General features: G+C 51.9%; 1 protein-coding gene across 3 annotated transcripts in view; it reads right to left on the reverse strand.

Annotated features, from left to right (window-relative positions):
- CACNA1D (calcium voltage-gated channel subunit alpha1 D) overlaps nt 1-26,397 on the reverse strand; it is a 331,484-nt gene that overhangs the window by 34,198 nt on the left and 270,889 nt on the right. For 2 of the 3 annotated variants that reach the window (XM_024123808.1, XM_024123809.1), the window contains 8 exons: nt 25,358-25,559; nt 23,126-23,284; nt 21,695-21,805; nt 13,129-13,212; nt 5,683-5,727; nt 5,141-5,269; nt 2,260-2,325; nt 482-573 (listed from right to left, as the gene is read on the reverse strand). In XM_024123808.1, the coding sequence (XP_023979576.1) occupies nt 482-573; nt 2,260-2,325; nt 5,141-5,269; nt 5,683-5,727; nt 13,129-13,212; nt 21,695-21,805; nt 23,126-23,284; nt 25,358-25,559 (888 nt within the window). The remainder of the gene's footprint in view (nt 1-481; nt 574-2,259; nt 2,326-5,140; nt 5,270-5,682; nt 5,728-13,128; nt 13,213-21,694; nt 21,806-23,125; nt 23,285-25,357; nt 25,560-26,397) is intronic. The other variant, XM_024123810.1, reaches the window with a different exon arrangement.

Below are 26,397 nucleotides of genomic sequence, written 5' to 3' on the forward strand. Positions count from 1 at the left end.
TACAAAGAACTTGCTCTCCAGTCATGAGGACTTGCTTGTATGGTTTCTAGAAAGTTCTCTCACTTTAAGGCGCTTTGTTTACAAAGCTATTAAATGGAGTTAAAAACAATCCCATAAAGTCTGAAACTGCACATCTCAGGATGCTCCCCACTGACTGTGCAAAAGGCCTCTACATGCCTGCTAAATTTTCATCTTCCCGGTTGTTTAAGCACACGCGCCCATGTGTAAGCATATACCCTATACCTTCTCGGCGGCTCAGTAGACCTACTCACTCCCAGGTGGAAAACCTTAAGCCAATCACAATGGCAATGACCAAAAGCCTGCAAAATTCCTCTGTGACTAAAATGCTACCGTGTCTGTTTAATAGTACAAAACCAACAAATACAGAAGGCCACCATGACCAACTGCTTTAAGAACCCGGGTCCTCTGCTGCTCTGGAGCCCAGAACCAGAGAGACTTGCTCCGGGCTGGACCCAGTCACCTGAAGAGCAGCAGCACTGCCTGGGGAAAGGTCTGGAAATTGTTGTTCCTGTTGATCTGGTTGTTATCTCTCATGGCAACTTTCCCAAACATCTAGAGAGAGAAATTATTAGGGGAAAAAAAGAAAAGATTTTGTCATACCGAAAAAAAAAAAAAAAAAAGAAAAAACCACACCCCTCTATATGTGAATTTAGAACTCAAGTTTGGTCAATACCCAGAGTGCCTGGCACTTTATTCATCCCACTAAGATATGCTGGGCTCTGTGCTAACCGCTGGGCACATTCTCAGCTCAAGGAGTTCCTACCCTGGGGAAGGATGCAAACAGTAAAGAGACCGGCAGCCTCTCCAGATGGGAGCTGGGCTGGTCCAGCCCGACGGGGAAGCACAGAATAGGCTCACAGGATCCCTGAGGCTGGGGCTGGGGTCAGGGAAGGCCTCCAGGGAGAGTGAGGTTAAGGCCCAGAACTGAAGGGGAAGCAGAAGCCAGTCAGGTGACAAGGAGGGTGAAGAATGCTCCAGGCACGGGGAGTGAGACCTGCAAAGGAGCCGAGGCGACGTGGCCCGGGTGCTCCAGGAAATGAAAAGAACGCGAGTGTGACGAACAGCCCAAAGACCAGGCTGCAGACAAGCATGGGGGGCCGCTGGGCCATGGGAAGGAGGGTGGGCTTTGCCTTAAGGGCCAGGAGAAGTTAGTAAATTCTTCACTCGTGGGGATTACAGAAGCAGACTGACATTTTCGAAGACCGTGATGGCCGGCAAAGACTCTTGAGTGAACACGGGGGTGGTGTGCAAGACGCGGTTTCCAGTTCTCTGTGACCACTTAGGTTTTACGTGAGGACGTTACGGCATAAAAGACCCTTTGGGGCCCATGGCGTCACAAGCTGCTAAATTACAGGGGCTCAAGCACACTGCCTCTGGGTTCAAAACCCCTGGTAAAAGTCCTAGTCACTCGCAAATGCTTCTCTGCCTTCAGAATAAAAAAGCACATACCACCATTTCTCTGCTGCAGGAATACTTCACCTCTTTTTCACTCACAGCCCTCCCTTACCTGAAAGGCTGCACCTGAACCAGCAGAGAGCGTGGCAGAGGGACCCCGGGGAGGTCCAGGGCCACAGGCTCCTCCACCTCCCTCTCCTCCAGGGGGCTCTGCCCCCTACCCGCCCACTTTGCGTTAGGGCTCAGCTGTTAGGGAAGCTCCTATCCCCCCTGCCCCACCTCAGGAGGAGCTGGGGAGCGTCCCACAGCCCCTCAGCCAGGACCAGGCCACAGAAGAGCCTGGTTTCACGCTTCTTTTTAGAGGGGCGCTTCTGAGGCAAGATAATGGTTCCAGTTCAGCCCCAGCATCTAGAAATAGTTTGTAATGCTTTCAGATGATAAACAGACTTTTGTTATCACTCAGTATCTTCTTAGCAACTTTGATGCAGAAAATAGGACAATTATGGCTTTTTTCAGTACAGCATTTGCTGTTGCTACAATCAACGATGGGTTTTCTCAATCAGTTGGCTCCCCTCAGGCCCAGATTGGGGGCGGGGAGTGCCCTAAACCCAGCTTCCTCTGACATATTCCAACCTCCCCATGCCCCTCTGAGCCCGGCTCTCGCTGGCACAGGCTCTCTCCTGCAGGGCCACGTCTTTTTCATCTTTATAGCTCTTCAGCAGCCAAGGCGTCTGGCTGAAAAATCATGACCTGTCTTTCCAGTCCACCTGGCCAAGGTACAGCCTGCCACAGATCTGGGGCGACGTAGCAAAGGAGACCCGGGGGAGAGGTGCTGGAGTGTACCTGCATGCCGATAACCGCGTAGATGAAGAACAGCATGGCGATGAGAAGGGCGACGTACGGGAGCGCCTGGAAGAGAAGCAGCACTTGGCTTAGCGCGAGCATCCTGTCCCCCCGGATGGCTTGGGGGCAGACTGAAGGCCCGCATGGGGCACACGCTCTATTCTTTTCCATGTTATATCGTAAGGACATCAATAGTGAGGAAGAGCTTTTTAAACCCCAGCCCAGCAGCACGGCTTCAGCCCTGAGGACAGCAGCCCATGCACACCTCGGGTTACGAAGCTGCAGGCACGACGTGCTTTCCACAGTTAACAGTGCATCCTGATCCTAAACAGTGTCGCTCTCAGAAACTACTGTAATTGATGAAACAATTCCAACATGCTAGACAATTAGATCGCTTCCGCTTTCTTTTGTGGGCATGTTTGGGGTGGGGGCAAGGGGCTCTTTCGCAAAGGAACATCTTTATGCAAAATCACCTTGCATCTGCTTAAGTACTTCCTTCGGGTGAAGCCTTAGGAGTGGAATTACTGGGTCAGAGGGGAAGAACCACTTTCTGGCTGTGGCTGTAGAAAGCAAGACACCTTTCTTAAAATGCACTCTTTCCGAAAGAACCGCGGAGCTGGGGGCTGGGCCAGGGAAGAAAAGGAGCTAGCTGTGTGGTCACCAAGCCTGGGCTCTCCTTAGGAACATCAAATATAAGCACATGTGTCGGGTCAGACCACCGGTTTTTTTTGTTTTTTTTTTTTTTTAAATTTATTCCATTTTTGGCTGCGTTGGGTCTTCGTTGCTATGTGCGGGCTTTCTCTAGTTGCGGCGAGTGGGGGGCTCCTCTTCGTTGCGGTGCGCGGGCCTCTCATTGCGGTGGCTTCTCGTTGCGAAGCACGGGCTCTAAGTGCGCGGGCCTCAGTGGCTCTAGAACGCAGGCACAGCAGCTGTGGCACAAGGGCCTAGTTGCTCCATGGCATGCGGGGTCTTCTTGGACCAGGACTCGAACCCGCATCCCCTGCAATGGCAGGCGGATTCTCAACCACTGCGCCACCAGGGAAGCCCACCACTGGTCTTTTAATCCAAGGCTCCTCAACTGCTTGTCTCCCTCATCTCAGGTGACAGAAGATGTCTGTGTGCTTGGCACGCCTCCAGGGGGTGCCCAGATTGTTAAACTTAAGGCCACGCTCACGTGCATAAAGCCTCCACTTGCTCTCCTATCTGAGAAAGGTCATCAGAAAGCCAGTGGCTAAAAAACCTTCCGACTTGCGCCAGCTCTGGATCTGTGACTGCCAGCTTGGCCCAGTGCAGTAGCACCATCCTGACAACTGGACTGGTTAACAGAGTCCCACAGGGTTAGTTTCAGGCTGTCCTTGCCATAGCAGTATGCGTTTTCTCCCTAGATGAGCAAATGTTTAAGAATTCTGTTGGCATAGTTTCTCAATTTTTATGGACATGAATGGTCACGTATGGTCATGTCTGTGACATGAATTCATCTTATAGTGACCAAAACTTTTAAAAATAGGTTTAATGTGGGCTTCCCTGGTGGCGCAGTGGTTGCGCGTCCGCCTGCCGATGCAGGGGAACCGGGTTCGCGCCCCGGTCTGGGAGGATCCCGCATGCCGCGGAGCGGCTGGGCCCGTGAGCCATGGCCGCTGAGCCTGCGCGTCCGGAGCCTGTGCTCCGCAACGGGAGAGGCCACAGCAGAGGGAGGCCCGCATACCACAAAAAAAAAAAAATAAAAAAAATAAAAAAATAAAAAAAGGTTTAATGTAAGAATGACACTATTGCATGAATCATTCTATTTTCATAGCAGTTCATTCACAAATGTTGGTACTTTGTATTAATAACAACCGTGTAGGATTTAATCCCTTTCCAGGACCGAGGCTCACCTGCTCGAGGCCCCCCCACCTTCCCTGCCTCTCTCAGAGCTGCATCTCGGCTCCTCCTACAGTCTCATTTTCCCCAACAGGACTTGTGATTTTCCTTCTTTGAGTTTCTGGATCTACCTCCTTCCCTAGATGCCAACCCTTCTCCTCTTTACCTGTTAAAATTCTACCCACTGTGGAAAAATGTTTCCTGGGATACTAACACCAGTTTCCTCAGAGCCGATGGGGTTGTTCTTTGTGTATCTTCGAATAACTTTAATTTGTTAATGTGAGCATTTACTACTTTTGAATTAAAACGTCAAAAGATAAAGAAACGAAGATCCATGACTCATTTTCTAAAGTTCGTGCACATCTACAAACTCCACCTCTTAATAAGAATCTGTGCCCCCCTCCCCAATGGAGTAAGTCCAGAAGACCAGAACATCTAGGGTGGGGTGCTGGAAGATACAGGAGAAGCTGGGTTCTGTTTGGAACAGCCAAGAACCAGGCTGCACCAGGCTGGAAAGCCATAGATGACAAAGGGGACCTGGCTTATACCTAGGTGCCCTTCACTCTGCAATCCTCCCAGGCACTGGATAACCCAGGACGGGGGATGGTGTGCTGGCCAAGGCCAAGTAGTCTCTGATTTGTATCTAGATTAGCCAATGGACAGGACTGCCGCAGCCTTACGGGGCTTCCAGGGGTCGGCTGGGACCCTCCCTCTCTCAGACATCACCATTCATCCCGGGCATCCTGGGGAGGACTGAGGTGCGGGGAGCCCCGTATTATCTATCCATCTCAGAAATGCTGCAGATTTCTCAGCTGCAGGCCTTACTGCTTTCTCTTCTGCTTCCTTAAGCAAGTGATCCTGTTTGATTTATCCAAGCAGTGCTGGGCCCGTCTCCGTCCTCTCTGGACCTAGGTGGTCACAGTGGTCCTGCAGAAAGGAGTCTGGATCCTCCACAACAGGGGACAACCACTGACTTACATATGATCTTCAAAGACAAAGAAGCCCTTGGCATGGCTCTTACCTGGAAGGACTTAATAAAAGTCCACAGCAGTGTCCGGATGCCTTCCCCCCTGCTGAGAAGCTTCACCAATCGCATCACTCGGAAAAGACGGAAAAAGGTGATGGAGATTCTATTGCTCTCTTCAGAGTTCTGAAGGGTTATCATGGAGAGGTCAAACCCAATGGAAAGTAGAACATGCAACACTTTCAGAGAAACAGCAACAGATGCAAACAGAGGTGGCAGAGGTAAGAATTAAAGATGTGTTTCTAGGGCCTTTTCACCTTAAAAAGCATGATATGAAAGGAAAAGTTACATGCTAACAACACAGGGCTTGGGAAACCCTGTGTCCACACAGCACATGCATGTCCACGTGGTCTAGCATGTTAAGAGGAGGACACTGGGCTGGTCAAGAGTACTGGACACTGACGATGAATGCAAACCACTGCAGACACTGTTCTGGAAGGACAATCGTGGAGAATACAGAACAACTAGTGGAAAACTCGACATGGCCAAATAAACTCAAGGAAAAGGCCCAGTCCCTGGAGACTAGTCACTGATCTTACCCCAGGTGTAGCAGTTGGGACAGGGACATTTTCACTTTCAGTTGGCTTTAAGAAATCAAAGATTGAAAATGTATTAATGAACTGGGAGGGAAGCAAGGGTTCAGGAGGGTGTCCCTTCCTTTTTTTAAAAAAAATCTGTGGTTCATGTCTGAGGATAACACATCCGCTCCCTCCCTGAGGAAATGCCACAGGAACTGCTTGGAACTGGACTTAAGGGTGGGCAGCCACTGATGCAGGCTCAGACACTACCACTTTCTAATTCACGCCCCGGGACATGATGTTTCAAGACTGAAAGACATCTAGTAAAAGACAACGCTGCAAGACCTCAGTTGTCCCCAAGCACAGAAATGCAGAGCGGGATTCTGCTTCTCATGGGAAGACTGGTTCTCTTTTTTTAGGCAGGGTTGTAGGTCTGAGGAGCTAACTGCTCTGAGGCAGGCCATTCCTAACCCTGAGGAACAGGAGGACTCTAGCAAACAGGGCAGAGTGGCAGCTGCCTGCGGTCCTCAGACCTCCCCTGCCCCACTCTACTCCCGGGGCCGCACAGCTGGGCGGCGTGCGTCCGATGGGCCCTCACTGGCGGGGCTGCCGAGGAGCTGGGCAGGCTGCGTCAGGGCAAGCAGGAGAGGGGCTGGTTTCCCTCCAGACGCCTTCACTGCCCCACCGAGAAGGCTCAGCTCTGGGTGACTCTTGGGAAGAAGCAGCCTAGCACCAGCGTTCCCTGAGCTTCCGCAGTGCTGTCTCACCCGAGGTCTGGCTGGGCTCCTGTCACTTGGGCCCCAGGGTGCAGAATCCCAGCCCTCGTTGCCCTGTGGTCACCGGCCTCCCCACTCAGTCTGTGAGCCCCCGGGGGCAGGGACCCTGCCTCACTCCACTCAGTGCCCAGCATGGTGTCTGGCACTTATTAGCGGTTCAGTAAGTGTTTATGAGAATGCAAAGAGGTTGTAAGCCAACTCACAAACATCAGGAGCCATCTTTAGATTAAACAGTAAAGGCTGAACAAGAGTCAGGAAATGATGGCCGTTTTTTCTTCCCCTTCAGTGGGGTCACCTCTGCTGAAGCAGCTGGTCGACCCAGAAGCCAACAAAGGAAGGAGGCTCTTCTGACTGGGGGCCCAGAACTCCTGGGTGCTCTCCAGGGCTCTAGGGAGCCTCTCTGCACGGTGGGTCTGTACAGCTAAGGGTTGTGTGTGCACGCATGGATGCACACCCTAATCTCATGGGTTCTCCTCCCGGGAGATACGGGGAAAGGAAAAACTCCGTTCTGGAGTCTCACTCTCGTCAATGGCTGCCTCCTGAGATCAAACCTAAAACTCTATAAAATTCATAAAATAGAAGGAGTTTGGGCACATCACATCACAACTGAAATTCAACGAGATCACCAAGCCAGGACTAACGGGTTCTGATGGGGTTAAAAAGGAGTCCCTGCTTCACCTGGGATGCTCGGAACGTGACCTCTGCAATGGGTTGGTCAAAGCCTGGTCACTCTTTTTACATTCCTTCTATCATCTCATCTCAAAAGGGATCACATCTCCTTAAAAGGACAGATGATGGTTTTTAACTCATGACTTTAGCAAGTGAAGGAATTTGTTTTCCCAAGTTCTCATGCTTGCCCACACCAACTCCCTAAGGGCTGTGTGCAGGAGGCTCCAGTCTCACCCATACAGCTGGAGTGTGAGGGGATGTCTGTGTGTGTGTGTGTGTGTGTGTGTGTGTGTGTGTGTGTGTGTGTGCACTTGCCTATGCTCAAGGGGACCAGAGTGTGCATAAGACAGAACACTCTATAGTCTATTTCTGCAATGTCCATAACTTGTGTGTTGGATTTACAAGAGAATAAGGAGGCTGGGTGGTCGGGGAAGACACTCTTTCTGGCCATGACCTGGCCCAAGCCTCTTCTGCTGGCCCTTCCCTAGCCCATGCCAAGTCTGACAGACCTTTTACACTCCCCTTATGACATGAGAAAGTTAGCAGCCAAACTGACTTTTGAAGGGCACATCTCTTTTTCAACTGCTATCTTTGGAGTATGACAAATCTTGGCCTATGAACTTGAAACCATGGGTAGTCTTTTGCTCAAAAAAACAAAGAAGAGGAAAAGACAGCATTTGTGGAGGGACAAGGCAGCACAACATGCAAGAAAGGAAGGACAGAGCAAATGGCACACCAGGCTGCGTGCACCCCCAGTGCAGCCTGTGACACCCCCCCACTTGCCTCACTGGGCAGGGGAGGGTGTCACTGGTAGCACTGGGGGAAAGTACAAGTTGCCAAAATATCCTACAAATGGAGGGACCCTGGGGATGGCTTTGCCTAAACTACAAACACCAGCCTGATGAAAAGGGCAGGCCAGCTCTCACCCTGGGCTACACGCTGGAACTGCCTGGGGATCTTTAACAACTCTGATGCCTGGCTCTCACCCCAAAGCTTCTTACTTAATTGATCTGGGGTGGCCCCAAGCTTTCCCAGGTGGTTCCAACATACAGCCAGAGCCAAGAGCAGCAGCCCAAGGCCAGGGTAAAGCTGGGCCATGTCTTCAGCTGGTCACCCACACCAGCTCATTTCCTTTAGGTCTGGAGGGGCCACACAGAATGAGACCACCAGAAAAGCCCACGCAGGCTGTTACAGCTAAGCAATGGGTTCTTCTGGAGTTGATGAGGTTTCAGTACTCAGATGGATGCAAAGAGAGCAGCTGCCATCCCCATCTTCCTTACAAGGGGTGGAGGAGGCTCAGAAACACAGGTAGCTGCTGAAGGGTGGAAATGGACCATGAGAAAGCTGCCACTCCTGGGATCAACCGCAGGACACCCCCAGAGGCTGTGAGACTAGGGAAGGTCTCACTCCCCAGGGAGTTTTCCACTGACAGCACGAGGGGCTGAATGATGTTTCAAGAGATGGAATTCCAGTGTCATCCCAGGGCCTGGACTAGATGACCTCGGTAACTCCTTCCCGAGATGCCATAGTCTTCATCTGGAAACCCTACAGGGAAATGGACCGTCAGCCTTAGGAAGCCAAACTATGTGCCAGAGTCTGGAAAGCTCCTTCCCACAGGGCTCCCAAGCAGGCTCTTGCAATGCAGGCTCTGGGCCAACCCCCTGCAACTACGGAAGGCAAACGAGCCCTGAGTTTCCCAAGGGCAAAGGGATCAGTCTGTAATTATGCATTAATTCCCATCTTTTCCTAGAAAAGCTGAAAGGATGCAGTTTTCCAGTTCAGACAGGAAGCAAACCAGTTACCCTCAGGCATCCTGGAGAGTTCTCATTGGGGAGCTTCTCTCTGACTACTTCTGAGCCGGTATGTAACACCTCTGGGATGGAAGGCTTCTGTATTTGGGATTGCTGAGTTTGTCTCCAGAAACCAGCGACCTGGTCCCTAGAAAAGGGTTAGCATACAGCATGCTAACAACCTGACCGTGGATTTAGAACAAGAGGCTGAGTTAGCTGTGGGCCACCTGGTCCACCCCGGGTACACGACAAGTCAGGGACTATCCTTAGGTCCCTGGGAGTGACCTCCCTACTGACTCTGCACACGCTCTTAAGTAATAACAATGCAGACATGGCTGCTAAACAAGTGTTTTGCCTCCCCGCCAATAATGATAATCGGAAAGACGAAATGTCAGCAACAGCCATTTCCCAGGTTAGGCAGAACATGATGCTGGATCATTTCTCCATTCAAGGAACAAACAGGCATCGAAGAAGGAGCAAAACAGAGCCTGCCAGTCCTCATCTGACATTTTAGCAGCTTGATGACATTATGAGCAACTGTGATGAAGTCCATGAGAGCTATCAAACCATGACCGTGGCAGGGTAGGGGTCATGGGAGGGGGCGGCAGGATGGAGGGGGCCAGGTGAGCATGCAAGCAGGACAACGGAAAGGGCCATCCAAAATGTTTTTGCAAAGAATACAAACGCAAGCGCGATTTCTCATTTCCAGGCCACATCGTTCATTCTCGAAGACTACGCTGCCATGTCACACAGCCAAGCGTGACTGACCAAGATGGCCCCAGCTCAGGCCCCAGGCTGGAGACAACAAAATAGGGCACAGCAAACAATTTAGATGACCACGACCCACAGCACTCCTGTGAAACTCAGCGAAAACCAAAGGTGGGGAAGCCAAAGACAAGTATACAGTCTTTCGAGTGCTTTGGCTTTAACAACGACTTCACCGTATATATGTTTATATATACTTGCCGCTACAATTTTCTAAAAACAAAACCAACATGAAAGTCAATTAGGCAACGGAAAAGAAAGAGCAACAGAGGTTGGGAGAGACGGCAGAGCAAGTTAAACATTGCAAAAAATGATGACTTGTGGCAGCTAAAAACAGCCGACAATGGACCAAGAGTTCATGCTCAGCTGAGTCAGGAGTGCAGGGGACAGGGCCACCAAGGGAAATGATGTGTGCTGCTTCTCGGGGAACTCGGCATGGGGGGGTGTAGAGGAACCACCGGCTACCCTCAGAGAGTCATGTCACCAGAGGTTAAGGACATCCAGTCTCTCCTGTCTTTGTGCCGTGGCCTGAGGGTCGTAGATGCCCAATAAAGATGTGATGAAGGACTGAATAAATGAGAAGGTGGCCTTGAGCGTCCCCTCTTCACTGAGGCCCAGCACAGAAATGCTGAGGCCCCCTAAGGTGGTTTTCTACTGGGCCAGGGCCTTGAACTCGCATTGCTCCCGGCTCAGGAAGGTTTGGTCTCAGGCTCCATCTGACCAGGGGAAAGGTCACGTACTGAAAAACAGTAGGAGGATGTTGACTGGTAGGATTTTTGAGTCTGACTGAATGCCAGTGAAAGCCTGTATTATACAGAAACCCCCAAAGTCAAATGCTAACTAAAAAATTTCGTGTGGGCTTTTATAGACCTGTGGCTTTCCTGACTGATGGAAGGTGAAGGTGGACATGTCTGAGACACTGCTGGGCAGGGCTGAACCGCAGGGAAGGCACAGTGCGCTCAGCCCCAGCACGCCGCGCGTACTGTCGGCGGTGCACCAGTGCGGGGCGGGGGGGGGGGGTCAGGCATTAGAGAGCTGGGCTGTCCGCTTGGTGAACAAACCCTGGCCACATCCTGGTGCCCAGAAGCTAAGCATGTACCCCACCACCTACACACCACGTGAAGCACGGAGCGCTCCAGGGAGACCTGCTCAAATTGTCACTTATGATATTTTCACTTCCATTATAGACCACCTCTGACTCACATAAGGGTCTGGTTCCAGAATGTTCATGTAAGTGTACTTTGATGGAGGCTGTAAGTGCTTTATGTGGTGAGATGATTAAGCAGGCAGATGTCTGGTCGTAAACTCAGGAGAGAGCCCCTGGCAGCCCAGGGAGGGTCCTATGTTCTCCCATTAGCATCAGATTCTTTTATAACCAAGCATAATTCACACATTATGAACAGCAATTTTATACCTGACTTGTGGAATATTCCACATAACGTGGAATTTATATAAGTCTGGGCTTATGGAGGTTGGCAGATCTATGTACCTAAGTCTAGTAAAATACCATTTCAGTACCTGGTCTTGGCATGAATTTGAGTGTCATGAGGCTTAACTCACACCCTCGTGGACATGGTAATGTCTTACAGCTCATTTCGCTTATTATTACAAGGAAAATCTATATTTAAAATAATACCATTGTATCTCTCTAACACTTTGGGAGTTTAAGCAAGTATTTTCACAAATATGCCTATCATTTTATCATTGCAATATACCTATGAAGCAGGGAGGGCAGACATCATTCATCCCAGTGGTTCACGAGGGCACTGAGGCCCAGGTCCAGGCTAGCGCTGTCCTGCTACTCTACACTCCACAGTCAGCCTGGCCCCCAAAGTGGTGGCATACAGAGATCTCATCATTCTTATTTGGTACAGGCTGTCTGGGCACCAGGATGGACCATATGCGCCTGCAGGTGTCAGCTAGGCAGAGCGTGGCAACCCCTTCCCAGCCAGGCATGGGGGGAGGAGGGCCAGGTTGGCACCGTGGAGCAGGAAGCCAGCACAGCACGGCAGCCCACCCCGTGCTCCGCCTGTCCCCGCGAAGGGCTCCACACAACCTGGGCGCCCACGGAGGCCTGCTGATGAACTGGGGACAGATCAGGTGGGCAGGGCCAGTTCTGCCCGCATCAGGCCCTCCCGGTCTGGGCATGGGTCAGATCTGAGAGGGGCCAGTAGGAGGTGGTGCGCCCCTTTCTGCAGCCTCTGAGTTTTGAGGAAGGTTCTCAGGATGCTTCCTAAAGGTTGGGCGGGGTGTTCACTCCACCTAGCACCGCTCCTCAACAAAGGATTCAACTGGGTGCAACAAAGGAGCGCTGACACCCTCTCCTAATACACATGAGGCCCTCCTTCCCCTGGCCCAGGGCAGCCTTCAATCTGCGTCACTATCTGGGGAGCTAGGATAGGCATGTTCCCCAGCGTCACCAGTAGGGCTCAGCAGACACAGGGTCCAGGTGAGGACACCCGCAGCAGTGGCCACGTGCTCAGGGCATGGCTGTGGGGTTTCCCTCCTGTGCCTTCACAGACCCACAGTGGGTACCAGGGCACACGTTATGAACTCTGCTTTCCAGCTCAAAAAACTGAGACACGAAGCAGCCAGGGGCCCTGCCAAGGTCACCCAGCTACTGAGCGATAATGTTCACATACCCACACAATTAACTCCTAGCCCTTAACATTTTAATAAGGTCTTCTTTAAAAATAATGTTTTCCTTCCAAAATGGCAATTCTACATTTACTTCCCCACTCTCATTCAGGGGAAGGGGATGGGGGGGGGGCCGGGGGAGGGAGGGAAGAGGACAAAATGTTCTTAGTCTTTTGAAGCAAACGTGTGCTTGAATTTCTAAAGTGTACAGAGATCCATGGGGAGGGTTTCTGGTCTCCTCTGTGTTAGACTTAACGAGGTTATAGGACACAAAATTTGCTACTTACATTCACTTCAGTTATAGCAATATCAACGACGCTACCAACAACAATTAAGGCATCAAAAGTGTTCCATGCATCAGTGAAATAGTGCTGTTAGAGCAAGCATTCAGAAGCCACAGAAGAGAGGAAGCACAACAGGAAAAAAAGAAGAAAAGGACAGTGTTATAAAAGGGGAACATTCTAGCATCAAGCCACCTGGCTACTTGAAAAATCACCCTAAAACAAACATGTTATAGGTACATCACTTCGGGTATTGCTTCTGACACAGCAAATCAAAACCGTTAGAGATGCCTATCTTGCCCTGCCTACCGCTGACTCGGCTCAACGCTGCAAAACAGTCAGTCCTCCAAAAGGCGATGTGTGTCTAAAGGCCTGGGGATCAAGCTCTATGCAAAAAGGCCTCTTTTCTGCAGCTCTCGTTAGAAAACTCCTGGTTTTCGATCAAGTACGACTGGGCTCTGTGACTTGTCCAGGTGATGCAGTGCAGGGCCGGGCGGGTGTGCAGACAGAGACAGGATGGGAGGTGGCCCCGGGCGGGCACATACTCACGTCGGCTTCGCTGAGCGCCACGTCTACAATGCTGCCGATTACGATGAGGGAGTCAAACGTGTTCCAGGCATCACTAAAGTACCCCTGGACAGAGTGGGCGGGGGCAGACGTTTATGAGCACGTAGGAAGGAGAAGCCACACCGACCACGTGGGGACACACCCGGGCCCCACAACAACCACGGCAACCAGGGGGTGTGGGAGGGCCAAAGGGAAGCGACCATACCATCCACCGGTACAGAGGGACACGGGGCGGGTGCACCTGCATGTGTGAGAGAGGCCACAGGTGCATGGGCCAACACATACACACACACACCCCACACAGACACACAGACACACACACACACAGACACCCCCCCACACACACCCCACACACACCCCACACCCCGACACACACATACACACACGCCACACAGACACACACACAGACACACACACACAGACACACACACACACAGACACAGACACAGACACACACACACACACACACACACACACACACGATGCAGACCGCGGCCCTGGGCAGCACTGAACCAAGCCAAGTACCTGCAGGACAGCGCGAGGCACTTGCCGACCCTGCCCTGGCACCCAAGGTCACAACTCCAACCCCTCGCTGGCTGAGGGAGGAGAAGGCCCTCCTACTCCTTGCATGGGGTCCGCAATCACCTCCTTCTCTTCTTCCACGTCAAGACCACTATGACCGGCGTTTCACACATTCTCACTGCTGTGCCCTTGAAACAAACCAGTATCCCTGCCCCTCCTCGACAGTCCAAGTACTGCAAAGGGTGTGCCCCACGGCAGGATGTCCTCACAGAGCTCTCGGTCTAAAGGGACACGGAGGCTTACAGGGAGACAGGCCAGCGATGCGCGCCGTCTGAGGCAGAGGTGTGGCTTGTAGGGCTGCGGGATCAGTGCACAGAAGGTCTCGCAGGGGAAGGAGCGCTCAGGGATGGTGGTGATGCTCGAGGGCTCCCACTGTCCCCCAGAGCAGCCCCTCCCCTGACAGGCTCCTTCTTCCTCCCCAGCTCTGGCTTCCCTCCCCTCCCTCTGCATCCTCCAGGCTGAGCGGACTCCTTTCCATCCCTCAAACCACCACCAGCTTCTTGCCCACCTCCTGAGGCCTCTGTGATCCCGGCCTCCCCACCCCAACTCTACCTGCCCACGTCCACTTCCTCCTTCACACTCAGCTGAAATGCCAACGCCCTGGTGGCATGTTTTCAGATCCTCCTGACTTATACCTCCCATCCTGGGGACTCCGAATGTCTCTCAGGTCTTGATCACTGAACCTGGGGCCTCTGCCCGCAGGTCTACCCCGTGGAAAACCCTCCGAGGATGAGGACTGTGCTGACTGCTCTGTCCCCTCCTCCACTAACCCCACCACCCAGCCCAGAGCCGTGAGCCCATATAGTGCTTGACACGTGGCAAGGCCTCCTCCTTCCACCAACTTGCACCCTCCTGGTCGTGCAGCTCTGCCCTGTTCTTGTTATTTCAGGTCCTTGTACCTTGTTGAAGGTAGAACACCCCTACGACTGTGACTTACAAATCTGTACATACGTGGCATACATTTTGCATGCTCTTCTGGGCTCAGCACAGTAGGTGCTAAATTACTGCCTGTTGTCTCCTGATACCCCCCAGGAAGCCCTCAGTCGGAGGGGGTGGTGGGGAGAACAGCGCACGGAGGCGTCTGGTTGCAAGGTCAACGACTGTCTGTAAATCAACTGCATCTTTTCAACAAGCCAGGACGTGTTGTGGAAATAAAAATTCAGGTCTGAATCATATAAAAAGGGGCCCAGTGTGCTTACAACGCGGTACACTTAGTGCTGGATCAAGAACACCGGAACAGAAGGTACTTTGAAGTGTCAGGTCCCATGAATTGGTGATCAAGTGCAGGCCCAGAGGAAGCCACTGCTGAGCCCCGGCCTTTTATGACACTATGGAGAATGTGGACACGCTGGCTGTTCTAACAACCCGAGGAGGGATGTTTGTTCTAATCCCTGTTAATCACCCCAGGTGCATTTATGGGGGACCGGTAACGCTGACTTAGGGTTTGAGATTTTTAAAAAATTTCATCTTAAATAATGTAAGATTTTCCCAACCAACTGCCATGACTTCTGACCCTGCCCCCGCCCCCCTGCCCTCTCCTCTCTCCTCCTCTCCCACAATCCCAGCACCTCTCTCATACTTACTTACCCTCACGGACTGACTGCCGCCCTCCCAGACCCCTCTCTGTCAGCCCTCTAACAAGTAAACAAAAGCTCGCCTGCACCAGCTCCGATGATCTGTGATAAACGTCTAATGGGAGCGTCTGCTTAATAAAGACAACGTCTTACTCCTTACAGCTTCTCTTCTCGAGATGCGGGACTCCTGGCTGGCAAAACAGGAGAGGCGGGCCACGGTGAGGACGGGACTGGTGCCCCTCAGGAAGCCGGCTGTGCTGGTCAGAGAGGAGACCCAGAGCCTGCGCCGGGACGTAGAGGCACATTCTGCTTCCCTCCCCGAGGGCAACGCCAAACCAAAAAGTCAGCTGGATCACGTGGTGCGCTGAGTGCCACCGTTGTACCCGGGTTGTGAGAACACAGGGTTTGCTCTTAAATTATTTGCATCACTGCGAACGGCAACACACAGTGGGCTGACTGGCGGCCTGGCCACAGAGCACACTCCGAGGTGCAGAGCCTGTCCTTTTCTGCATGGATTTAACAGCAACCCAGAACTGCAGAGAGCATGGTGAGCCTTTCCCTCTCCTCTAGAGAGGAACTGATGCCTTAGAAACACGTGGTCATCAGTAACAACTGGGGCTCTAGGCCACAGAGAGCACTGGAGACCCACCGTCCCTCCTGTCCTGTCCCACACCACGGGCCCTGCCCCCCTCTTGCTACAGTACATCCTTTACCGGAGGCCAAGCCCACCACCATTCAGGGCACTGAATGCCCCTCTTACCTACTTGAGATTTTATTCCTGAGTAGCTCCTCTCTCTCTGTATGTCTCTGTGTCTCTGTCTCTCCAGAATGATCAGTATTCACCTTTGGATCATTTCCATCAGCCTGCAAACTACTCTCCAACTGGCCCATCCTGGCCCACTGTGATGTATAAAGTCACTTTAAATCAACACGATAGGGGCTTGATGTTTGGGGTCCTGGAACTCTTTGGTAATCTCATCAACACCCTCTCTGGAGGGTCCACTGCGCTCACAGAGTCGTGCCCAAATGCTAGAGGGTTGCTGGACTGACACCCTCATCTAGGCGACAGGAGGCCTGAGTTGCTGCAGGTGGCTGGAATCACAGCCTCTGGCCAGATGGCTTACTAGGGGTCCCGGGGAGGCAGAAAATGCCCGTCCCCCACCCTTCTTCCCACATCCTGTTTCCCTGTTTAGTAGCCTCCTAGGTAATAAAATCACTGTCAAGTGAGTATGACTCAGCCCCACCCCTTTCCCATCAAAGCCACCGCAGCGTCTGGGTAACCAGAAGGTTAGGGCTTCTAGCACGGCGCCCACTTGCATGCTCTCTCCTCTTGGCAAGTCATAAGAGGGTCTCCCACAACTGAATGTGGAGACCAGGGCCCCTCAGGTGGAACCAGCAGTCCCTACCAGTCGGGCCACAGTTGGCCCTTATTATTTTTTGTCCAGCCTCACCCATTTGAAAGGACCAAGCAAGCCAGCTACATGCAATAACATTTATTACTCGGAAACAATTCTGACTCCGGGAATTTAAAATCATAACCCAGACTAACGTGGGCTTAGGGCCAGGAAGCTCCCTTGTTTCTAGGAACTCTATCTTGATGGTCCATTAACATAATCTCTGGCTAGACTATAGGCTCCTGGAAGGAGAGCTGGACCCCCAGCCAGGATAGAGCATGGGCTTGGCACATGGTGGGCGGCAAAGTCTATGCAATGGAAACAAGAGAAGCAGCCCAAGTCCAGGATCTTTTCGCCGCCCGGCCTTTTGGGGTTTACTGAGGCAGCCGGATCACTTACCAATTTCTGCCAGGGACTGTCTGGGACGCATTCGACCCAAGGGATGACCCACAGTGCCAACTTTGGGTGGAAACTGTAATTGACAGCTTTCTAACCAGCATAAGCCTTTCCAAAGGTCAAGTGGAGGCTTAAAGAAAAATACGTTCACTTTTGGCCACTCTGCTCTGCCCACATCTCCCGTGATAGAAAAGCCGGTAGTGCCTGATGCCAAGAGGCTGCACCCACAGGCTCATCCATCCATTCCTTTCTTCCTTCCACCACTTCCCACGGAGTAACCAGCAGGTAGCAGGCATCATGGGAGACAAACACAACCCGGCCTTGAGCAGCTGCTCATCAGCTAATGGAGAGGGAGGCATGGGGGGTAGTGATGTTGGCAAATGCACAGCGAGCATCTAACAGAAGCACATGTGAAGGGGAGAGCTGACCCTGGCTGGGCTGGGGGGACACTGTGACGGAGGAGCCCACATTCCAGACAGGCCTTAAAAGATAACAAGGTGGAAAAAGGACTTCCAGACACAGAAGCACGTGCCACGGAAAGGTCCCGCATGGTAACAGTGGGGATGGGGTGCAGAGGAGGAATGGCTAGGAGCGCGCGGCCGGAAATGAGGCAGAAATGTAAATGCGCTAGTGTTTGGTGCAGAACTTTGAATATTCGACTGTGAAATTACCTTTTTTTTTTTTTTTTTTTTCATACAACAGGTGGCACGGTCAGCTTTCGGTTTACAAAGGGAGTGCGTGGAAGATGAAGGGGGGCGCTGAGGCCAGAGGCAGGAGATGGTTCAGCAGTCAAGGAAGGCAAGAGAGAGGAGGGCAGCGGAGGCCGGGGTGAGACGAGCTGGCCACTGAGGCCCTGGGTGTGCACGCATCTTACCAGGGGAGAAGGGGACCAGGAGGGAGCTCCGGGATACCCCGGCCTTGAAGGGATAGGCTGAGCCCATGAAGGAGTCTGACATCAAGTTCTAGTTAAGGAGAGTTAATATTTCCTCTCAAGCATTATTTAGCATTAAAATAAATCACTGAGATACACTTACGAGATATATATATATATATATATATGATCACTGAAGAACTGAAAAGATAGTGTCAGGGTTTCTTCCCAGGAGGTGCAGAATGTGCTCCAGGAAAATTGCTGGGGCTGATTAAGCAGGCTTATACCTGCCAGGGACCCTGGGGGAGGGAGTGCTGTCCTGGGAGGCATATGGGACCAGGTGACCCAGTGTCCACGACACATCCGCTCCGCACAAAAGCACGAGGACAGCACTAAAGCACTTTCTTCTTTCCCCAAACCCAGTAACTCTCAACGTTTTCCAAGCTCAAGTGGCTAGGCAGGTAAATTAGACATTTTCAAGGTACAGTTGACGCTTGAACAATGTGGCTTTCAACTGTGCGTGTCCACATACACACGGATGTTTTTCAAGAGTAAATACCACAGCCCCTACGTGGTTTGTGGTTGGATGAATCAATGGATGGGTGCAGAGGAACCTCGGACAGGGAGCGGCGGCTCTAAGTAATACTCAGATTAACCCGCACGTTGTTCAAGGGTCAAGTGTAGGACCAAGATCACAATGCTTCGAGGTCTAAGACTTGGGAACAAAGTGTGGCTCCCTGAGGAAAAGCCCACGTGGAGGCAGGTGACGTACTTGAACAGGTGCTGGACAAAACACCAGATGGGCGGCTTCTGGAAGCACAGAGAAGGAACCTCAGACAAATCAGAAGTGCTCCTTAGACGTACGGGAGCCAGTACTTTGGACAAAGCCCTTCTTCTTCAATCTCCCCCCTTGCAGCAAAAGAATTCACTTGAGAAGTCCAGCGGCTGCCCCTTGGGAGTACTGGAGGGGAAGGCCAGGGGAACAGGACTTGGTTCTTATCTATATCATGGCCCACCTTTCAAAACCCTAGGGCGGCTCAGTCGCTCCAAGTGTACGAGGTCGATGCCCGATGGGTGGGTCTTCCCTGGGGAGCCGACACAACCCACTGAGCAGCCTGCTTGCTCGGCCCTCATTCCTTGGCTCTTTGGCGTCTCACCACCTTCCATGCTTGCCTAACGCACACTCAGAACAACTTTTCCCCTGGAGTGATCCCAGCTCCCCACCAGGGAAGCTCCCAGCTCGGACCACATCCCGCTAAATGTGCTCTCACTCAGGAGGCCCCCTTTACCAGTCAGGCCCTTGAGTATAAAAGGAGTCAGCTTCCTCCGCTCGTTTGAACCCTTCCTCCTATGATGCCTTCTCACCTCCCAGGAAGGATTCTCACTTCACCCTCTGTATTTCTATTACAAAACAGCTGCAACCCTGTCTCTCCTGAGAGATGCTGACAAGTCCTCCCAGAGCACGCGCCCCTCACTGTGGAGAACACAGCCCCAAAGGACCCTGCGACAAAGCTCCCGAGGAGAGACAAAGACTTTCTGAGATGAAGCTTATGGGTCAGGTTCTCAGCCCGCTGGCCCTCTGCCCATCTCCTCACAGAGACGCTTCCCTTTGCCACCTTTGCAACACGACTCCTCAGCCCCACTGCCCCTCTGATGGGTAGGAGGGCCCCGCTGACTTCTTTGTGGAAGACTGCTCGCCTGGCCTTGCTTTGCTGACACCAAAGAGGAGATAGGAGAGTCGGGAAGCGTTTTAAGAAGAGCTTTGCTTCTTGGTGAAATGACTCTCTCCGGCTCCTCCAGACACACCGTCACAACACCAAATCCACCTGCTTCGCCAATGCAGCGACAGTGCCCCTCAAACGTAGAGGTGCTGCTATTGCCGTTTTAAAATTTCTCTCACTTGTAATCTGAGGTTGTCTCCTGCCGTGAAAATACCTTGCGGAGGAAAACTACGAAGAGGCACGATTTATAGCGGAAATCACTCATTTAAAAACTCTGATCGATCAGTACTGATTATAAATTAGCTACTCATTCCCCCTCGGCCTCACCAGCCTGTTCACACGCCACTGAACTCTCCTCCCAGGTTTGATATCAGTGGTTCACCAGACACAGCCACTGACAGTGCACACGCAGACACACACGGACTCACACACATGCCGTGGGCAAATGTGCCTTCTCAGAGTTTAATCACCAGGCAGGGCAAGACATGGCAAGGGGATCTAGGAAATGTTGCATAGATACGTGCCATGTTGCCTTGATCAAGTTCTTTTTGAGTTCTTACCCTGCAACCTTTCCATCAGTCCAGACAAATGTTGATCAAAGACGGAAAGGGGAAAGGGAAGCAAACCAAAAATCTCAAAGGAAATTCAGAAGAGTTTGGTCGGGGCAGGGAAGAATGTGCATGTGTGGAGATATGGACAAGTCACAGTAACTAGCATCTGGCCATGCAAAAATGCCAAGTTTGACCCCACTGCAATCACCCCGATCGATCACTTACAAGCGTCCTTTCTTTTTGGTCCACAAAGATCTGATAAAGATTGCATAGGAATTAATTCAAATTAAAGAAAGGAACAGTTCTGAATTAGAATTCCACTTACGGATGGAGTATGTGAAACCGTCATTTCATAATCCGAGTCTTACTTAAATTAGTGTTGTCAGATACCTTACACCCTGATGAACAGACACTGGGGTCACTGAACTCATTCTCTAACTCTGATGGGTGGAGGCTTTGCTAGAAAAGAAACTGAGGGTCAAATGTCTCACAGCTCGGCCAGGATCTGCTCCTCCGTCTAGGGTTTTAGGACGAGGGAACATCACCACTTGATGATGGGGATGGTGGTCGTCATAGTAACAGTCCTGACACGTCTACAGCAGGGGGCTACATGCCGAGCACCCTTGTAAGCGTGGCACACAGAGTGATTCTTACTCCTCCAAACTGCCCTGTGAGGTAGGACTACTAGAGCCCTCACTTCATGGGTGAGGAAATGGAGGCACAGAGCAGTGAAGTATCGACAACTTGCTTGGGCATTTGAATCCAGTCTGGTCCCAGAACGGTGCGTGCTCTGCGACGCTACACTATCTGTCTCTTACGTTACAGACATTGACAACTGTGGACTGCAGTCACTCTGTCCTAAAGGAGACATAATACGCAGAGCAGTCCAACACAGTTTAAAATGCTCAGGTCTTGTTTTGTCTTAAAGTCAAGTGAAATTTTTCTAAATTAAACAAACGAAAGATGGCATGGCTGTGAGAGGTCTGCAGCTGGTAGAATTTTCCATAAAAGGTGAAAAAGATGCTGTAGACCAAGAACAAAGAAAACCGAAGTCTTTATGCTGGAAATGTAAAAGTAAAATCAGGGCCGAATTATTTCTGATGGGTTATGTGAAAACAATGTCTCCAATGCTCCAGTAATGAGGCGAGTTTCCTTGAGACGGTCTGACACACGCTCTTCTAGAAACAGAAAATCAGGTTTCAGAACAATCTCCATTCTGCAAATTCCTAATTCTCTCTTCTTCTTTTTCTCAGAATTGTTTTTGTGAGGTTTTGTTTTCGCAGATTTATTTTCCCATACGTACACAGATGCCCTAATCAGATTTTAACGTTCTCAGGTGATAACCTAGTTAACGGCCAGAACAATTCAGCATAATCCAATAACACAAGACTAACAGGAAGTGGGTGATTCTTTGGAGTGATTCAGCTACAGCCTTTGACAAGTGGGTTCAGCAACTCACCTTAGGTTTAAATGCAATGACTTTCAAAACCATCTCGACAGTGAACACCCCGGTGAAGACCATGTTCAGGATGTCCATGGCGTCATTAAACATCTTGGACTGCTCGTAGTGCTGTGGATGGAAGCAGAGGCACAGTTCTCAGGGCTCCACTCCAGACTCGCCAAAGGAGGCTCCCCAGCCCGCCACCCCCTGCAGGCGTCCGTCCGCCTGCCACATGGAGAGGGAGGCAACCTCCCCGGTCCAGCACCCTCTCCCAGTGATTCCGCTGACCCTGCGAGGGCACATGGTTGGCCGCCCACAAAGCGCAGGGGGGCCTGACAAGATGAGGGTGACCACACGATGAAGGGGAAAGACATCCACTTCCTCTGCTCGGAATAAAGGGAACCCACCCTTTCTCCCAGCAGGGTTTCTACTCAGGGCCTTGACCCAGGCACAATGCAGAACACACCCACAGGTCTATGGACAAAGGTAGGATTCGGTTAGGATACATTATACGCCATTCAGGCCTATATTCAATCAAAGGCACTGTTATCTTGCCTTCATGCTTTTCCCTACATCAGCAGAGGGTCCTCATTCAAAAGGAATTCCTAAATTTAAGGAAAGGGCCAGAAAACGCACCCTTGGCTGTCTTTACACTCATCTTCCAGACAGCACTGGGAGTTGGTTTGATTTGCTCAGGTTCTTAGAGCCAGTGGGAAACTGAATCTAGACCTTGGCCACTCTTGTCCTAGTGCAATATCCACTAGACAACGCAAGTGCTGGAAACGCTCACTATCAATACCGCTCTGTAATCCAACGTGGCCAATTGAAGTGAGCTGCATTCCTTGCCCCCAGAGTGAGCAAAGAGTCGCTGTCAGGCAGGTCAAACTCAGTACCCCACGGGCCAGAAGACTCCCCACCGCCACGCTGAGAGTGACTTGAGGACAGGAAGGACACTCTGTGACAGGCCCAGAGCAAAGTGTCTGACACAAATTACCCAGCATAAACTTTGTTTCCCACTTTACCAATCGACAAAGCCAGGCTCGGGGGATTTAAATAACTTTCCCCGGGTCACCCAGCTGCTAAGGAGTCAAAAGTCAGGATTGAAGACCCTGCCTGTTCATTTCCACACAGACAGAGCTTTAGTCCACAACCACTCCCTGGCCACAGAAGCCCACAGTAAAGGTTTACAGGCCTGCAAGCCATGCTAGGGCTCCACCTAGAAATGTCACTTATGGTCACGCTGTACAGTCTCTTACGCAGAAGAGTGACTGTAAACTCCTGCCATGGCGACTGTCAGCCAGAATGGGAGTCTGGCCAAACTACAGCCCAGACTCATCAGATAATCAAACCCTTCCTCCTGCGAGGGGGCGGCATTCCACCCTCAGAATCTGGGGCATGGGGCAGCACCGAAGGCCCGGACGCGATCCACGCGGCTGTCTCCATTTTTACCTGCATGGCCAAGCAGAGTGTGTTGAGCATGATGAGGACAAACATCATGTATTCGAAAGGCGAGGAGTTCACCACGTACCAGAACTTGTACTGGTAGGGGTTTTTGGGGATGTATCTCCGCAAGGGACGTGCTTTCAAGGCGTATTCAACACACTGACGCTGCAATGGCAGAAAAGAGCAACGGGGATCCTGAGCACGTCTATGGAAGAAGGACACAGTTCTCGTCTGCCCTGAAAAGCTGGTGCACACCTACTGGGAGGGAGGGAGAACGAGGGGAGACCGCCAGCGCAACCCGCACAGGTACCACTCAGCATCACTGACAAAGGGCCCCCAGCTCCATCACCTCATCTGGTCCTCACAGCAGCCTCTGAGGGTAAGCAGAGCACCCGGTTTGCTTCCATTTCACTTATTAAAAGACTGAGGTCCTGCGGTGCATTAAGCAGAGATGCAAAGCCTTGACCCACGTCTTATCCCTGCCCTTCCTTGATGCTGGCGGAGTACATCTGTAGTTCTCCTGCCCAGGGAAGGAAGCCAAGTAACGAGAGGCAAGGAAATCCTCAAGAACCAGAGGGGCTGGGCTGACTCCCTGAGATTGGAGGTCCCATGGCTGCTCCAGGATGGACCCATACAAGACGCCTACCAGAAGCCAGAACGAGCGTGTTAACCCTAAGTATCTAATGGTGAGTGAGCTGTGTGTCTGTCTGAGAGCTTTTGAGGCTCAGGAGCTTGTCGTGTTCATCTTAGAACCCCCAGGACGTGGTCCATGATGATGGCCAGAGCACTGCCCCGCCCGCGGATGCTGGGGCCGAGACCGGTCCACCCTTTGCAGCAAGCCCAGAGGGAGCCTCCAGCCCCGAAAGCCTTTTCAGCATCATACCCTACTTGCTCCTAGGCCCAGACCAACCACAGGCTCTCTCTGTCCAGGACCTGGCCCTGCTGTGACCTCACGTGCTGACTCTTGGGACCCCTGACCGGAGCCTATCCTGGACCTCGTGGTGACCTAGTTGCGGCTCTGGTTCTGCCTGGGTCTCGCCCTGACACTCTTCTTCCTTAGCGGGGGTCGGGAGGGGTGAAGAGCTGGGCCAGGCCTCCCTCAGACGGTCACTGATAAAATCTGCAGGGACGCCCTGACAACTCACAGCAACGTCTTCCTATAAACCAAGCTGTCCTCGTGTTTCCCCCAGTGGAGATGCTGCGGCCTGAGACAGACGGCATCACCATGCACGGCGACTTCCCGCCAGGAAGCCCAGGCTGGCAGATGATTCTTGCTCTCTATGTAATCATCAAACAGAGATGGCTACTGATAGAGGGCCTGGGGGAAACTCCCAGAACAGAATCTCGATCTCACAGACTATCTTTTAGGGCTGAAAAAGACCTTTAAAAGTAACTCTTTAATGCCCTCCATTTAGAGAGAAGGGAGACAGCCCAGAAAGGAGGTGGAGGCACACCCACAGTCACAGAGCAGGTGCAGGTAAGAACAGGACCAGACAGGTCTCCTGGCTCCCTCGCATCATCACACGATCAGAGCCAAAGGCCCCTGCACCTAACAGACTGGTTCAAACAAGGTGCTAGATCAAGAGAGTGATGCCAGTGCAATCTTAGTCCCGAGTTTAAAGTTAGCGACCTTCCCGGTGGTGTGATAGGGTACTTCCTCCTAAGTCAGTGGTTCTCAACCAGGGCGCATTTGACAATGTCTGGAGGTATTTTTGGTTGTCACCAAAAATAGAGCGGGAATGAGGGTGGGGGACAGCAGGTGCTACTGGAATCTAGTGGGTAGGGGCCAGGGAGGCTTCTCAACCATGCACGGCAAGCATAACAAAGAATTATCCAGCCTCAAACGTCAACAGTCCCGAGGTTGAGGAGATAAAAGGCTATCCCTTGGGAGGGACTGTGCGAGTGTCACTGGGTGCTTTCTGGCCCCAGGCCACAGCATCCTACATGACTCTGAGCTGTCACTGGTGGGTCCTGACCACAGACGGTGGCCTAGGTATCCTGACTTCTCACTCACATGTCTGCGGGTAAATTTCAAAATCACAGCCTAATCTGCATCTGGGAAACTAACTCTCCACACTGATGACTCACAGTGGCTGAGAGTGTGCTCTGAGCGGGGCCCATGCCCCAGGGCCGGAGAGCAGGTGGGCACCCTTCTCTGTACACGTGGGAGGCTGTCAAAAGGGAAATCAGTCCTCTTTGGCTCCAGGGACAGAAGCCCGAACAGTGTGTGACTTTAACCTGATTTTTGTCCAGCTCACAGTTCTTATACTCTTTCTCGCCCTGCTCCTGAAATGTGACGATGACGAAGCCCACAAAGATGTTCATCATGAAGAATGCTACGATGATGATGTAGATGATGAAGAAGATGGAGATCTCCACGCGGTAGTTGTAGATGGGGCCGACGTTCTCTCCGTTCGAGTCGATGGCTTTGTACAGCAACCTGGAGGGCAGAGGATCCAGTGAGCACCGGCGCCGCTCGGCCAGCAGCCCAGCCCCACTGGCTTCTGACCACCTCTGTGGGCACTGACGGTCGGACCCCTCACTGGGAGCCCACCCCAAGGCCCCGGGACACGTTGGAGGTCCCTCAGGAAGCCTCCTGGGCACTATTAGGCCAATCAGCCCAGCACCTGGCGGAGGGAACAAGCTGGGATACATTTGTTGACTGATTGCTTTGAAGACTGGAAAAGATTTTACAAATATCCAATAGTGCTCCTTTCTAGTCACAGACAGAAGAGAGGAAGGACATCACATGGAAGATACTGGCGGGACTGAAAGCTGTAAACGTGAGACAACGAGCGAGCGCCCAGGGCATTTCCAAAGAACTACGGGAGGTTCCCCAAACTGAAACGAGCACTAAAATTAAATATGTGCCAGGCAGAACTCTGAGCAGAGAGATGTGCAATCACTGCAACAGCCTCCAACTCAACGTATGCTCATTCCGATGCAGGTTCGGCCCTCCAGGCGCCCACCCGAGGCATGCACTGTGCTAGGTGCTTTCACATCCACCTGGAAAGGTGGACATACGGTCGTCCCTGTCTTTCGGAAGCTCAGAGAGGGATCTGAGTGCCAAGGTCACGGTCCTGGGGGCAGAGCAGGAGTTGAGCCCACCTCCCCTGAGCCCCAAGCCCCAAGTTTGTTCATTTCCCTGCCATCCCTGGTGGCAGCTGCCACCCAGATTTACTAAAGTGCAGCGTTTAAAACCTGAGACCACAGCTAGTGACTCCGTAGAGTGCAGGCTCTCCATGCTCCTCTTCTCGCAGGACCAATCCACCAATGAA

Source organism: Physeter macrocephalus, chromosome 18 (genome assembly GCF_002837175.3).
Source record: "Physeter macrocephalus isolate SW-GA chromosome 18, ASM283717v5, whole genome shotgun sequence".
NCBI lineage: Eukaryota > Metazoa > Chordata > Mammalia > Artiodactyla > Physeteridae > Physeter > Physeter macrocephalus.